The sequence below is a fragment of the Vairimorpha ceranae genome (assembly GCF_000988165.1).
Source record: "Vairimorpha ceranae strain PA08 1199 chromosome Unknown NODE_84, whole genome shotgun sequence".
NCBI lineage: Eukaryota > Fungi > Microsporidia > Nosematidae > Vairimorpha > Vairimorpha ceranae.
In genome coordinates this window covers 1-15,552 of record NW_020169379.1, presented here as the reverse complement: position 1 = coordinate 15,552, position 15,552 = coordinate 1, and the positions used below count along the sequence as shown (strand labels likewise).

General features: G+C 25.1%; 9 protein-coding genes across 9 annotated transcripts; 6 read left to right on the top strand and 3 right to left on the bottom strand.

Annotated features, from left to right (window-relative positions):
* Positions 1-1,171: 1,171 nt before the first annotated feature.
* On the top strand, positions 1,172-2,164 carry AAJ76_8400014381 (hypothetical protein; the record flags this gene model as incomplete). Its single annotated transcript, XM_024476534.1, has 1 exon — positions 1,172-2,164. The coding sequence occupies one exon, from the start codon at positions 1,172-1,174 to the stop codon at positions 2,162-2,164; it is 993 nt and encodes a 330-aa protein (XP_024330061.1).
* A 2,717-nt stretch (positions 2,165-4,881) lies between these two features.
* AAJ76_8400010531 (hypothetical protein) lies at positions 4,882-5,022 on the bottom strand (the record flags this gene model as incomplete). Its single annotated transcript, XM_024476533.1, has 1 exon — positions 4,882-5,022. The coding sequence occupies one exon, from the start codon at positions 5,020-5,022 to the stop codon at positions 4,882-4,884; it is 141 nt and encodes a 46-aa protein (XP_024330060.1).
* Positions 5,023-5,119: 97 nt separating this feature from the next.
* On the top strand, positions 5,120-5,293 carry AAJ76_8400010433 (hypothetical protein; the record flags this gene model as incomplete). Its single annotated transcript, XM_024476532.1, has 1 exon — positions 5,120-5,293. One exon carries the CDS (start codon positions 5,120-5,122, stop codon positions 5,291-5,293), a length of 174 nt encoding a protein of 57 aa, XP_024330059.1.
* A 191-nt stretch (positions 5,294-5,484) lies between these two features.
* On the top strand, positions 5,485-5,691 carry AAJ76_8400010068 (hypothetical protein; the record flags this gene model as incomplete). Its single annotated transcript, XM_024476531.1, has 1 exon — positions 5,485-5,691. One exon carries the CDS (start codon positions 5,485-5,487, stop codon positions 5,689-5,691), a length of 207 nt encoding a protein of 68 aa, XP_024330058.1.
* A 1,408-nt stretch (positions 5,692-7,099) lies between these two features.
* Positions 7,100-7,345, bottom strand: AAJ76_840008208 (hypothetical protein; the record flags this gene model as incomplete). Its single annotated transcript, XM_024476539.1, has 1 exon — positions 7,100-7,345. One exon carries the CDS (start codon positions 7,343-7,345, stop codon positions 7,100-7,102), a length of 246 nt encoding a protein of 81 aa, XP_024330057.1.
* An 815-nt stretch (positions 7,346-8,160) lies between these two features.
* AAJ76_840007392 (hypothetical protein) lies at positions 8,161-8,784 on the top strand (the record flags this gene model as incomplete). The annotated part of the gene is made up of 1 exon (XM_024476538.1): positions 8,161-8,784. The coding sequence occupies one exon, from the start codon at positions 8,161-8,163 to the stop codon at positions 8,782-8,784; it is 624 nt and encodes a 207-aa protein (XP_024330056.1).
* Positions 8,785-11,277: 2,493 nt separating this feature from the next.
* Positions 11,278-11,709, bottom strand: AAJ76_840003844 (hypothetical protein; the record flags this gene model as incomplete). Its single annotated transcript, XM_024476537.1, has 1 exon — positions 11,278-11,709. The coding sequence occupies one exon, from the start codon at positions 11,707-11,709 to the stop codon at positions 11,278-11,280; it is 432 nt and encodes a 143-aa protein (XP_024330055.1).
* Positions 11,710-13,017: 1,308 nt separating this feature from the next.
* Positions 13,018-15,030, top strand: AAJ76_840002535 (hypothetical protein; the record flags this gene model as incomplete). The annotated part of the gene is made up of 1 exon (XM_024476536.1): positions 13,018-15,030. The coding sequence occupies one exon, from the start codon at positions 13,018-13,020 to the stop codon at positions 15,028-15,030; it is 2,013 nt and encodes a 670-aa protein (XP_024330054.1).
* Positions 15,031-15,373: 343 nt separating this feature from the next.
* AAJ76_84000179 (hypothetical protein) lies at positions 15,374-15,552 on the top strand (the record flags this gene model as incomplete). The annotated part of the gene is made up of 1 exon (XM_024476535.1): positions 15,374-15,552. A coding segment is annotated over one exon (179 nt), but the record flags the coding sequence as incomplete, so codon positions are not given.

Genomic DNA, 15,552 nt, shown 5'->3' with positions numbered 1-15,552 from the left:
ACAAAAAACACAAAGACGTTTACAAATTTTTAAAAAAAGGGTTAAAAAATAAAAAAATGTTTAAATTCAAACTTTTTATATATATTGATTTCGTTATTTAAACAGCAAAAAGTGGGCAATAATAATTAGAAATACTTAAGCTTAAAAGGTATACGTATGTTTTTAAAGCTTAAAATATGTCGAGTATTATTAAAGTTACATGTTTTACAAATATTAGTAAAACTTAAAAGGTATACAAATGTTAGTAAAACTTAAAAGGGGTGCGAATTTAAAAAACTTAAAAGCTATACTGTTAGTAAAACTAAAAGGTATGCGAATGTTAGTAAAACTTAAAAGATATGCGAAGCTTAGTTAATTATGTACGACAAGTACATTTTATGAAACTGTGTTATAGAAAAAATCATTTTAATATTATATTAAAATTTTTAAATTTGTTTTTAACTTACTTTTTGCCGATAAAATACTTAATTTACATTAGTTAACACACTGAAGCTATTTTGGTCAAATTTTTAAATAATATTTAAGCTTATTTTCCTATAAGCAAACATAAGGTCTTAATTGAAATATTAATTACTAAGAACGATAAAATATTAAAAATTTGTGAAACACAAATAAAATATTACAATTTACATGACAAATAAACTTTTTCTAATACAAAGTTTCTAATTTATTAGAATGTTTTAATTATACAAATATTTTAGATTTTTTAATGTAAAGCAAAATTAATTTGCGAAATTTTACTGTTACAAATATTTAATTTGTATGTAAGTTGTTAGATTATAAAATCTTTTTTAAAATATACTCTTTTTCTCATTTATAGTATAAAGGTAACTTAAGTTCTTTTTACTGACCACAAAATTTTATACAGATATTAATATAAACACCTCAAAAACAATAAACTAATTTTCATTTTTAATAAAAGTTTAAATAATAATTAACTTAAAACAGCAGGTATGTAATTGTTTATTATTTAATACTTTATAAAATGAGCTTTATTTAGTAAAATAAAATTAATATTTTTTTGATTAATTATTGATAAATTAAATTTTAAATTAAAACATGATACATAATTGCTAGATCTATAGCACCAATACATAAAAATTAAATATTTAGTTATACCTTTTTTTCATTTATTTTCTTAATTTTATAAAAAATATTTTTTTTTATCCTTATGTTTTTTATAGGTTTATTTTTTGCATTGCTTAACTCCACGATTTACTTTACAAAAGTTGATCAAAGAAATTTCCATAAAGCAGTTATTATTTTACCAAATAAATATCTCTCTGAAGGCCCTAGTATATTTTTTTTTAAAAAAAACAACACTGGAGGTGAAAACAATGTTGGCACTTTTATCATTGCGGAAACAATAGAAAATCTTTATTTAAAAGATTTTAATGATACTGATCAAGAAATTAAATTATTAAAAGCACGGTGGACTAATAAGAAAAAGCAAGAAGAATCATTTTATTACTTAGAAAATATCTCTTACTCTTCTTCAAGTTGCTTAATAAAGTTAGTAAAAAATAAAAATACTATTTTTAAATCAAAAGAATTTAAAATTCCTAAAGTTGTAAAACTTTTGCAATTGCATGATTTAAATTTACATGAGGAAAAAACTACTAAACGCGAAACGCCAAAAAAATTAAACAAAAATAATGTTAATAGTCGTAATAATTGTGATTATAATGATATTAATAAAAGTGGTAGTAATTTTAATGGAAAGCATAGTCTTAATAATAGTAATAATAGTAAAAATATTAAAAGTGTTAAAAGTGGTGTTAAAAGTGGTGTTAAAAGTGGTGTTAAAAGTGGTGTTAAAAGTGGTGTTAAAAGTGGTGTTGAAAGTGGTGTTAAAAGTGTTAAAAGTGGTGTTAAAAGTGGTGGTAAAGGTGGTGTTAAAAGTGGTAATAGTAAAAATGGTGATCATAGTCGTAATAATAATAAAGATGGTGATGATAGTAAAAATGATAATGATAAAGATGATGATGATAGTAAAAATGGTGATGATAGTAAAAATGATAATAATGAAAATGGTGATGATAGTACAAATGGCAATAATATTAATGATTATAATAGTGGTAATACTTCTAAGCCCTACAGTGCATCAGACCAAGAAATTGGACTAACCTTGATATTCGCAATTGCCGTGTTGTATTTGCTGTAATATTTTATCTTGTTTATTACAAGTCGAAAAGACATAACAATTATTAAAAAATTACAATTTTACTATTAATTAGTCTTTTTAAGTTTTTTATCATTGTTTAAGCTACATTATTAGTAAAAGGCAGATTTACAAATATTAAGGAACTGGACTTGTTTTTTCATAAAATATCCCTCTTAAAATAAATGATCAAAATGTGCTAGATGAGATTACTAGGGCCAATGAATATAAAATGTTACTATTTTTGTTCAGAACAAGAATTATAAGGTCTGGGATGAAATGTAGTTTTTGTAACATAGACATATGTATTTAAAAAAGTAACAAGGCATATTGATAAGTTTTCTTAGCGCTGTATGAATTATAGATGTAATGAGATCTTTTACATCTATATCTAACAAAAAAAAATCTGTTTTATCTAGCTTTCAAATTTCTGCATGTTTATTTTTAAAAGGAATTTATTTTGTTTCAATGGATATCCAGAATTCAAGAATTTAAAAACTAACTACATCAACAAAAAGAATAGAATAAAAATATGAAAAATATTTGCATTGTCTATTTAAGAATATTTTGTAAGAAATTCCGTTAGGCTGAGCGGCCCAATGTTATAATACAAGTTGATGAAACTAAAATAAATCATAATGGCAAATCTTATAGAGGTCGAGCTGCTAGGCCCTAGTTGGTGTTTTGCATCCCAGATACATGGTTTTCCCTTTTTTTTTGAGCTATTATAATCCAGTTGATAATAGACGCACAGAAACCCTTTTAAATATAATAAATGATGTATCATCGCGGAAAGTAATATTTGTCTAAACGAATGGTCTGATCTGTCAACAGATCGTTATTTACGCATTGTAATTATAAACTAATAATACTAGTCAAAGTACAATTTTGTCAGCCCTAATGACAGTACTCATACACAGCACGTTAAGTCTTATAACAACAGGTTAAAATTCAAAATTAAATTTTGTAGAGGAGAAAAATGTAACCAGCGACCTTAATTTCTTCGTGAATTTATGTTTGGAATACGGCATAAGACATTAAGTTTTCTTCTTTTACTAAATTAATTTAACTACCGTTTTCTTAGCTTTTAATATAACTTTTTTAAAATCTTTAAAAAGATCGTAGTTTGGGTTAAATCCAAAAACTATTGGAGTCATAGTTATGTTATGCATATTGTGTAAATGTTTGTGTCAAGGAACAATAATATTCCATTTTGTAAATTTTAATAATTTTTGTATTTATGCAGGAATGAGAAAAACCAATAAAAATATTGTTGATAGTTTATCTATAACAAGATAAACAAAGAACCAAAAGCAAGAATTCCTTAAGGCTGGCTTATTAAAATTTTTGTTAATTTTTGTTTGTTTCTCTGTTTTGATCTTTTCTTAGTTTCATCTCTTCAAGGTATTTTCTGTTCAAATAGTTTTATTTTAATTGATATTGTTATTATTATTTTCTTTAAACGTGTCTGCTGATTGCAAATTCCTTTATATAAAATATATGCTTGATTGTTTCATATCAACACATATATCTGAATGTCAAACCGAGGCAGAACAAACCTCTTTATTGGTTCATGGTGTCATCACACGACTACTTACAACAAATATTATATTTTTGACATTTAATTTACTATTTAAAAAGAATATTCAATTAAAGTTTATTCTTAGTTTTTCTGATAGTTTAAGCATCCTTTTCTAGTCTTCCTATTTCTTGTTCAATTTCCTGCTTGATGTTATGTCGTTTATTCCCTTTATATGACGCGTCGAGGTTTTATCAAGTTTTATATGGCAGAGGCTGTTTCAAGACACATCTTGGACTGTCTCCTGACAAAATCAAAAGTTTTCTAGTAAGATGTTACCGTAAGACATAACTACTTTATAGTAAAGCGCTAGTAAGCCTTATTGTACACTTTGATGTTTATTTTTGTTTTATTATAATAATTTATTTTGTTGTTATTCTCAAAATTCATGCAATTATTTTTTAATTCCTAATTTTTTTTGTTTTTTTTTACACTAAAAATTAAAACGTTATGAAAAAATATGACATCTACACCACTTAAAACGAATTAATCAACATTATTTTATCAAAAACTTTTTTATGTATTTTTTTTAAATAAAATTAGAGGTTTAAACAATTAATTAGTTACATCATATTGCAATAATAAGAAGTCAAAATTGTGAAATTAATATTTAATTAGGTTCATGTTAATTATACGCTGTTTTTAAAATTTTAAAAATTTTTAAGGTTTAGAATAGTTATAGCAATGAAGATATTATGGCTTTATAATTAATAAAGAATATATAGACTGTATGTTCATTGATTTTAGTACAACCAATACTACACTTTTCAATTTTGAATGTTTGCTACTACGATGACTTGCAACGTATGTTTAAGAAGTTGTCTAATGGTATATGTAAAGCGTAAGAGTGCTCTAGATGGTTATAATTGGTCTTGTAAAAGACCGTGTTTGCACACAGTTTCTCTAAGAACTGTCAGCTTTTTTAATTCTTTCAAAATTGGTGTTTAAGTTATATTTAAGGCCACTTATTAATAGCTTTCTGGAATTTCTATAGAGATACTGCATATGAACTCAACATATGTCGGCAAACAGCAAGTGGTATAGCTGATTTAGTTGGGGAATCTATTTGTGAATATATGGCTTTCAGACAAGTAGAATGGATGAGCATGGAGTGCCGAAAGTTGTGAAGATAGATGAAAGTTTATTTTTTAAAAGAAAATATAACTGTGGGAGAGTGCGAAATGGTCAATGGTTTATAGGAGGCATTTAGTGTGGCGTTAGGTCCAAAAATCACCGAAATATTTGGGTGGTTTAAAAAGCAAATAAATTGATAAGCTAACATATGTTAGTATTAATAATTTAGGATCAAACCCGTATTTTCGGACATAAAATGTGACCGGGAATAAGACCTTAATGAGTTTTTTTTAATTTTTATCCTTATGGAAGCATATTACAGCATTTATAATAATGAAGTCTTAACATTTGTGATACTTTTTAAGATTCTCCTATTTTTTGATACAATCAACTTAAACAATAAAACTATTACACGCAGCAAACGTCAAGATGATGTAAAAATTTTGATAAATTATTGGTTTCAGGTAAAATATGAATAAAGAACGCATGGTAGTAATGTAAAAGTAGGGATCAATGTCATCATTTCCCTTAGAAAAAGCTAAAGGTTTTTGTTAGGGTAGGAAGGACGGATAGGTTAGAGGTGTAATGTCATTTTTTTACCCTGTGTGGAAATAATGACATTGAATTATAAGTAAAATAGAATTTTTTTAAAATCTTAATTTTAGATATTATGAGTAAATATTGTATGAATTTGGTCAAATATGAAAGTTTGGTTAGATCAAAAAATTTATGTATTAACTCATTAAAGTTATATATTTTTTTTTATTTATTTATTTTAAGAGTCTTCTATTGGATATGTCCTGGAATACGGCCCTGCACTCAAATGATAGTAAAGCTTAAAATGTATACGAATGTTAGTAAAAATAGAAGGTTGTAAGAACGTTCTTTAAATATGTACGACTGTTATATTTTGTAAAATAGATCCCGTTTTTACTCGGTTTAATAAAAAATTTTAGCCCCTACTTATGTCAAAAATTACAAAAAAAGTAATAGTTATAGAAGCTGAACTTTTTAGTGATATAAAAATAAAAGGCCATATTATGAACGAAATATTATTTTAAACTGCGCTTTTAGAACCTCATAATACAAATATAAGGATGGCAAAATGCGCCTTATCGAAAATAAAAAATGCTGCTATAAGTGCGAAGATTATCCGCCCTTAGATTATATCGGGTGCACGAAACATTCAGACAAACATGTGTGGGCTTGTGTTAGACCATGTAGATTTGCGATTTCGATTAGAAAGAGAAGTGTTTTTGAAAATTTTAAATATAGTTTTAGGGAAATTATTTTATTTTGTATAAATATATGCTGGGGATGTCATTTTCAAAAATGGGTTTTAAATTAAGCAGAGATTCTACTATATAGATAAATTGACGGATTTGGCAACAAAGGCTGTTTGTGAATATATCTGCGCCAATAGTGAAAAGATTGATGACTATGATTTTAACGGGCTACAAAAATCGTAGAAATCGATGAAAGCTTATTTTTTAAAACAAAATATAATCGTAAGCGGCTAATTAATGAACAGTGATTTATGAAAAGGACAAAACATGGGTCTAAAAGGTGTTTTATTGCGCCAGTTTTGAATAGAAGTCGTATTAGAATGACAAATATTATAGTTGAAAATGTAAATTTAGGAACGAAAATTATAACTGATAAGTAAAGAGAATATGGCGTGCATCATCAAATATGCCAAATATTAAACATGAAACATTAAACCACAGTAATAATTTTGTAGATGCTAACGCTTTTTCTGTACATACACAAAATATAGAAGGATTGTGGTCTAGATTGAAATATTTCTTTAGAAAACAAGGAAGACATTTCTGTCGAAAAACAACCTACTAATTTTATAGAATTTAACTGGCAGCAAAGCATAAGCAAAAGACAAAGTGTGGCATCCCCACAGTATTAATATAAATTTAAATGTCAATCGCTTTGATACCCTTGACATAGATAAAAATTTAATATAAAATCCCATCCCCAATTCAGGCGCATGATAAAGTCAAATAAAACCTCAATAAGTCGTTATCACTTATATTCTATTATTAAACGAGTCCTCGACGGAGGATACGTCACAAAGAATTGTAAAACTGCTTATTTTATTACAATATATTAAATTTTTATAATGATAATTTTTTCTTTTTTTTTCAAAGCCCGAATATAAGCAGGATCTACCTTTTATAAATAATGTAATATTTAAAAAAATTAAATTATTAATATCCTTTTTTTACTGTTCTTCTGTTTAAAGCCAAAGTCCTCAGATTCTTCAATTTTTTCCATTAATTACTTTTCGTCAGCTCAATGTCGCCAATTCCGATAATACATTTTTCAAGTCTCCTTCGATAATCCAGAGAGATCCTCTTCATCTTTTTCTTAAGGGTTGAGTTAAAATGTAGGCTTCCGACTAGATGAGAGACCCATTTGGGGGAATATTTATGGTAAGTAGTCTTTAATTCATCAGATTTTAACACAAAAGAAGTGTTGTTTAAAAAATCAATTGAAATTATATTTGTTGGGGTAAACATGGGATTATTTAAAAATTATTATTTATATAACAGATATGTCAAAGTCATCAACCCACTACTGCTGATTGACATGTCTACATTTTTACTGTCCTACAGTATCCATTATTTATTGCTTTAATAGAAATAAACAATCTTCATATAAACCTTAATTTTTTATTCTCGTTTTTTAGCAAGCATATTGTTTATTTCTTCTTCTATATCATTGCTTTAGATACTAATCTATTTTCCGCTAAATTAAGCATTTGTACATTTTAAATAGGATATAAAAATTTTAAAAACGAAGTTTTGCCAATATATTACATATAACGAACTTTAAATAAGATTTAAAAACAATACTAAAATTTTTACTATGCAAGACACTTATTTAAAACAACTCATCATTAAAAATCGTAGCTCCCACAGCACAACCCATTGAGACATATCCATTATGTTGTAATATTAGTATTCTTCTCTTTATATCTAAATTTTATGCCATCAATTACTGGTATTCTATTCCTTTTAAATTTTATATACGAAAGAAATTACACTTATAGGGGTTGAATTCTAAAAAAAAACTGGTGATTTTGAGACATCACAATTTCATATCAATATAAACAATAAAATATAATTCGTTTTTTTAAGATTTCATTAAATAATCAATAATTAGTAAATTTAAACCAATATTTTTTAAAAATAATTAGTGAATTAAATTTTACATTAAAATATGACACATAATTTCTAGATCTATAGCATCAATACATAAAAATTAAATGTTTAATTAAACATTTTTTTCATTTATTTTCTTAATTTTATAAAAAATATTTTTTTTTATCCTTATGTTTTTTATAGGTTTATTTTTTACATTGCTTAACTCCACGATTTACTTTACAAAAATTGATCAAAGAAATTCTTATAATGCAGTTATCATTTTATCAAATAAATATCTCTCTGAAGACCCTAGTATACTTTTTTTTAAAAAAAACAACACTGGAAGAGAAAACAATGTTGGCACTTTTATCCTTGCAAAAAAAATAGAAAATCTTTATTTAAAAGGTTTTAATGATACTGACCAAGAAATTAAACGAATTAAATGGCTGTGGATTAATAAGAAAAAGAAAAAAAAATCATTTTATTACTTAGAAAATATCTCTTACTCTTCTTCAAGTTGCTTAATAAAGATAGTAAAAAATAAAAATACTATTTTTAAATCAGAAGAATTTAAAATTCCTAAAGTTGTAAAACGTTTGCAATTGCAAGATTTAAATTTACATGAGGAAAAAACTACTAAACCCAAAACGCCAAAAAAATTAAATAACAATGGGAGTAATTTTTCTAAAACCAGCACTATGTCAGACAAAGGAACTAGACTTACATGGATATTTGTAATTATTATTATAATTGTACTTGCTATAAAATTTTATCTTGTTTATTACAAGTGGAAAAGGAACAACAATCAATAAAAAATTACAATTTTACTATTAATTAGCCTTTTTAAGTATTTTTATCATATTTAAGCTACATTATTGGTAAAAGGTAGATTTGCAAACAGTAAAAAATTTTTGTGGTATATTATGTTATGCATATTAAGTAAATGTTTATGACGTATCTTCCTAAGAGATACTTTAAAAAAATAGGGATAATTTTAAATAATTTATTTCAATCTCGTGAGACTATATGGTTTAATCATATTTATCATATCCCCAATTTGGGGATAATAAAAAAAATAAATTTTAATATATATTAAAGATTTTATGGTTGAATACTTTGACAATTAAAATAAATAATGTGATCCTACACAGTTTATATATAACAAGATTGTGCGAGTATTGCCAGGGGGCTGGCCAGTGCACAGAAAGTTCTCTACTACAATTATTCCTTGATAAAAAAGTAAGATTAGTACTTAAATGTAGTTTATTGAATACTTGCACAGAATGATTCCTATTAGATGACCAAGGTTGCTATTTTGCATTGGTATGTAGTTATACTTATCTTAAAATTATAAAATTTTATTCATGCAAAGTTTTTAAAAATTTTTTTTATAAAATGAAAAGAAAAACTCAATTAGTAATTTATTTCACAAAAATATATTAAAAATCAAAAGCAAAAGTCAATAGTTTTTTAATGTATGTCCCCGTAAGACATGATCATTTTTCAGTAAAGCTTCATTAAGGTTTTATTGTAAATTTTGATATTTAATTTCGTTTTATTTAATAATTTATTTTGTTGTTATTTTAAAAATTGTGGTAGCCTAGAGATTTACACAATTATTAATTTAATTATTAATACCTTGATAATGAAATTTTTAGGATTATAGATATAATTTTAAAAATGAAGGGTAACTAGACATGTTTAAGAAAATGGGAGAGCATGGTGGAAAAAAATTTAGGAGCTAAGAAAGAGGATTAAATAGAATAAACAATAATAAAAGTAAAATGTTAAAAGTACGATTTTGTGGTACTTACAGACGGGGAAAATATCTTTGAAGCCCGACAAAATTATAAATAAAATAAAAAATTAAAAGTTTTTAAAAAATCATAACATCTATCGAATTATAACGAATTTAAGAACCTTATTTTTATTAATATTTTTATATTAGTTTTTCTTTCTTTTTGCATAGGTCAGAAAAATTTTAAAAATTTACTAATAAAATAAAACATTATTTTTCCTCGTCAATTTTTCAAGCAAATTTTATGTACTTTTTTTCATATTAACTTAAAAATTTTACAATTTTTCGGTACATGCGTATTACACTAACAAGAAATCAAAGTTAGCAAATAAATATACAATCTTACAAAAAAAAAATTTTTTTTATACAAAAAAAGTCTTGTGGATTTAGTTTAAAAGCCGTAGTTTTCTCACATTGTTTAAAAATTTTCTAAAAAATTTTATAAATTTTTTGTTAAATAAAAAATAAAAAAGAATGATACGAAATTAAGAAATGAAACAATGAGAATTTTATTACAAATAAAGGAACACTAACAACACTATCAATGGTACAAAGATACCATATAAAAATAATGATAATAAAATATTTAATAAAAGAAAATAATTTTTTTATTCTTACATAGAACAACAACCAAAGTTTGGACATTTCACTAAAAGTTACGACAAAATTGTAACAGAAAAGGTATAAAAAACAAGAATATGAATTTTAAAAAAATTAACTTCTTTTTAATTTGTTAATGAACTTTAGATCTTTAACAATTTACACTTTAAAATAATCATAAAATAAATATTACCTAAGATAATTATCCAATAAGTTTAATTAACACGCAATAATATTGTAGGAATGTACAACTAAATATAAAACATTTAAAGACATTTACTAGGAAGATTCAATGCATCTGTATTAAATAGTCTTTAATAATAACCCTATGTTGTTTTCTACAAAAGGAATATTTAAAAAAGCAAAAAATATATTTGTAACATCTATATTTAAATTTTTCGTGTTTAATTTTTATATAGAATTTTATAGAATCTAATAAGATAAACAATCTAAATAATACTCATTGATAAATTTTTATCTGTATATAAACTCGATTTTATTTATTTTAGTATGTGTAGAACTGTTTGTATAAATTTTTTTGTAAATAAATAATACTCATTGATAAATTTTTATCTGTATATAAACTCGATCTTATTTATTTTAGTATGTGTAGAACTGTTTGTATAAATTTTTTTGTAAATAAATATATAAATTTGCTTACCAGTCAATAAAACTGCTACAAATTATAGCATGTAATTCAAATTGTAGATTAATTGTTTTAAATGTAAAAACAACTGCAATTTAAAAATTAAGCCAATTAATACTATTGCTTATACAATATTACTTCTTATGTAAATTTTTATTTATATCTTTTTATAAGACTTCATTATTATCTACATAAGCTCTATCAAATAATTTTTTTTTATCTATTGATATTTGTTCGATCGAATTTTTCATTTTGTATGAACTAAAATTCCAATACAAAACATTTAAAGTTATCAAATGTAGAAATTATTTTAAAACAATCAGAAGTTGCTACAAGATTGGAATGATATATGATTTCAACAAAATACCTAGATTGAGTATATTGAAAGCTTTTAATATAATAAAACTTTTCTTTCGTTACATTTCTCTGATTAAATCTTTCTTTAAATTTCTCAAACCCTAAAACACATGATATATTTTTCGATGTAATTTCAATTAAGTATTCTAACGTTGCAAATTTCTGTACTAAAAAATGCGAATTTAATTCTGTATGCCTGTACAAAAATATAGAACTGCTATCAAAATGCATTTCAAATGGCAAAACTAAAATGATGTTAAACAATCCTGTTTGGTATAACTGATTTATATAAAGTGCACACTTAATTATAGATAGAAAATTAAATAAACAAAACATTGGGGTGTATTTGGTTAAGCTTTGTAGAAATAAATAATGTATAGAATAAATAAATTTATCAAGATTAAATGCTACTTATTTTCAAATAAATTTGATTTATTGAAGCAGATATATTTGACTGAAAATTTAAATTAAAATATTAATTACAATACAATTAACTATGTATAAAGGGACTTTTAATAAATAAATATTACTTTATTTATTTTTTAAATTGTAAAAATTAATATTATATTTGTTATGCGGAAGTAATTTATATATTAAATTTTAAGATAAACATATGCTTTTATTTTGACCACAAGTTTAATAATAGGAAATAAAAAAATTAATACATTAAACTTAAAACTAATAGATTTTTGTACATTTGGTTCAAAAATTTAAACTTACAACATACATACTAAATGATTTATTTAATGTTTTTTATAATTAGAAATAAAATTTGGAAGTTCGTTGAATCTCCGATCCTATAAATTATATTTTTTAAAAACGATAACGTATTTATAGACTTTTACTTTATTACATTTGCTATTTTTATTTAAAGTAACAGATGGTCTTATGAGTTATTAATGTTTGTGTTGAAATAATAAAATAATAAATTTTACTAAGTATTTTAACTAGTGTGATATTTTAATTACAGTCAATGAGATTTTATAAGTACATATAAGATCTAGTAGAATATAAACCTTTTTTTACTGTAATGTTGATCACACAGACCATTTGTAAAATTTTATTTTTTTAAAGTTATTGTGCAACATATAGCTGCATCAACAAAAAGGTAAAAAATATTTTTAAGATAATAACTGCCTTTTTTTGACATTATATTTAAAATTTATCATTTATTTAATTTTTTTAATTAATTAAATTTGTTAAAGATTTTTTTAAGTTTTGTGATTGGTACATTAAATTAGATTACTTCATCAATAGCCTATTTCTTTTCTAAATTATGCTTTCAATATCAACACTTAATACTAAAAAAAATGTGATTTAAAAAATATATTCTGGTGATAATTAAAAAAGTACTGCTTTTTTCCAAATAATTTAAAAGCTTTAATTATTCATTTTTAAATTTATAGTATCATTCTAAAATTTATAATGATTAAAGTGTACTATAAGCATACATTTGATTCTTAAAAATAGTACATTTTACACAAAATTAATTAAAATTGCGTTTGTTGTATAAACAAACAAATTGTAAAATATAAATTAATAACATTTTGTGCATAATTTTAAAAAAATAAAATTTAGATTTTACAATTGTTGAAATTTGATTGGCTGAAAAAAATATTTAAAAAAAGTTTTGAAGGAGGGGTTATGAATTTGTTATTCCTCTTAAATTGTTTGTTTGCAGAAGAACTACCCTCTGCAGCTGTAGGAATTGACTTGGGTACTACATTCTGTTGTGTTAGTATCTTTAAGGAAGGTGATAAAGAAACATCTTTTTTACAATTTCCTAATGGAGAGTACACGTATCCTTCAGTAGCTTATTACAATCAGATTGGTGACAAAGGGGTTTATCTTACAGGATGGGAAGCTTACACACATAATTTGGCTAATGCTGTGCCTGGAAGGTACTTTTATGGATATAAAAGAGTTATGGGATTAGCAGATATTTCAGAGCTTTCTAAACATGAGAAGTTCGAAAATAGTGTTACTTACAAAATTAGAAAAGTTTTAGAAAATGGAAAGAACAAAATTGAGTTTGTGATAGCAGATAAAAATAATAAGGAGTTGAGCATTACTGATGCTGAGAAATTATCTTCCGAAGTACTTAAAGATATCAGAACCGAAATTGAAAAGTACTACAAGATAAAATCTTTAGTAATTACAGTGCCGGCATATTTTACATCTTTTCAAATTGATGCTACAAAATCTGCCGCAATTATGGCATCTTTGCCAAATCCTAATATTTACAAAGAGCCATTAGCTGCTGCTTATGCATATCAAGTTAAAAAGAATTTAAGTAAGGATTCTAATGAAGATAAAATATTAGTATTTGATCTTGGAGGTGGTACTTTTGATGTATCGGTAGTTGATATGCAAGGTGAGGCTATTATTGTAGAAAAGCATGCTGGTAATAATTATCTTGGAGGAGAGAATGTTAATGACAATTTAACTAGATATTTTGGTCAGAAACTTAAAGCGGAAAAAAAAATTGATGTTACTAAAAATAAAACATTGGAATTGAGACTTAGAAGATTTGTAGAAGAATTTAAAATTAAGTTGTGTAATCAATATACGAAGGAAAACAAGAAGGAGTATTCTGAGAAATTTAATTATCAAAACATGGATACTATTGATTTTTCTCTTACCATTGATAAGTTTAACAGTCTTAATAGTAAGTTCTATGGGGATATCGAAGAGATCTTTACGCACAAAGAATACGGTATGTTTAGAGAAAATGATAACGGATCTGATACACCATTGGAAAAAAGTCAAATCACTAAGATATTGTTAGTTGGAGGATCTACTAGAATTCCTTACATTAAGAATTTACTTACTAAGTTATTTCCTAAAGCCAAGCTTTATGATGATATCAATGCGGATACTATCGTTGCTGAAGGTGCTTGTCTTTTAGCTGCCAACGATGTTAATATGTTACCTGATAATATGGCAGTAAGTGTTATTGATGTTGTACCTGTGAATGTTGGAGTTAAAGTTGATAGTGATTTCATGCAACCTGTTCTTCTTAAAGATACTTATATCCCCGGTTCAGGTACTATGGAGTTTACAACTTCTCAAGATAATCAAACAAAAGTAAGAATTTCGATAGCACAAGGTTTTAGAAGTAGATTTAGCGATAATCATTATCTAGGATCTTGTGAATTAGATGTTCAGCCAGGGCAACCAAGGGGAGTACCTAGAGTAAGTATCACTATTGCCATGTCCACTGATGGTACTATAGAAGTATCAGCCAAAGATGTAGTCACTAACAAAGAGACAGGAATAACATTTGAAAGTTCTGTAGCAAGACTCGATAAAAAGAAATATGCTGAGCTGTTAGAAGATGCAGAAAGAAATAAAGAAGCTGACAGGGAACTTAAAGAGAAGTTTGATTTACAGAGACAACTTGAAGAAGAAATAAGAGTAGTGCAAAGTAGAATGTCGCAACCAGGGATTTCTGAGGATGATAAAATTAATGTGGAAGGAATTATTAATGGTACACAGAAATGGCTTGATGATAATAAAGTATCTGCTTCTAAATTGGATATTGAAGAGAAATTAAATCGATTTAGGGAATCAATTAAAGATATTTTGGACAAGAAAGCTGAACAAGTTGAAGAAAAACCTGTAGAAGAGAAGGCTACTGCAAGAGAAGAATTATGATTAAATATTTATCTAATATTTGTTATTTAATAACATGTCTATTTAACTTAAATATTTTTTTATTATATTTCTTATACTATTTAAAAATGTATATAAATGAATTATTTATATAACTTTTATATGTTTTTTACCAAAAGATTAGGACATTTTAACGTAAGTTTTTATGCATAAATAAAAGATCCTTTCTTTAAGAAAATTTAGACGCAGGGACACGCCATTTACAAAGATTGTAGTTACTAAATTACAAAGAAAAATGTTATAAAAAACCGTTAAAGATATTGGTCTTAAGGTATTGAATAACAGGAAAAAAAGATTAGTTTTACCTAATCATAGAAACAAAGAGATGAAAGAGAAAATAAAATTCTCAAGTCTCAATATCAATCATCTCTCTAACAAGAGAGAAGAACTTGAGGTTCTCTTGAAAAAAAAGAAACCAAAAATCATGTGCCTACAGGAGACATGGAGACAATCAGTGTTCCCCTTAAGGCTTGAAAAATATACTGCTATAGAAACTAGTAGCAG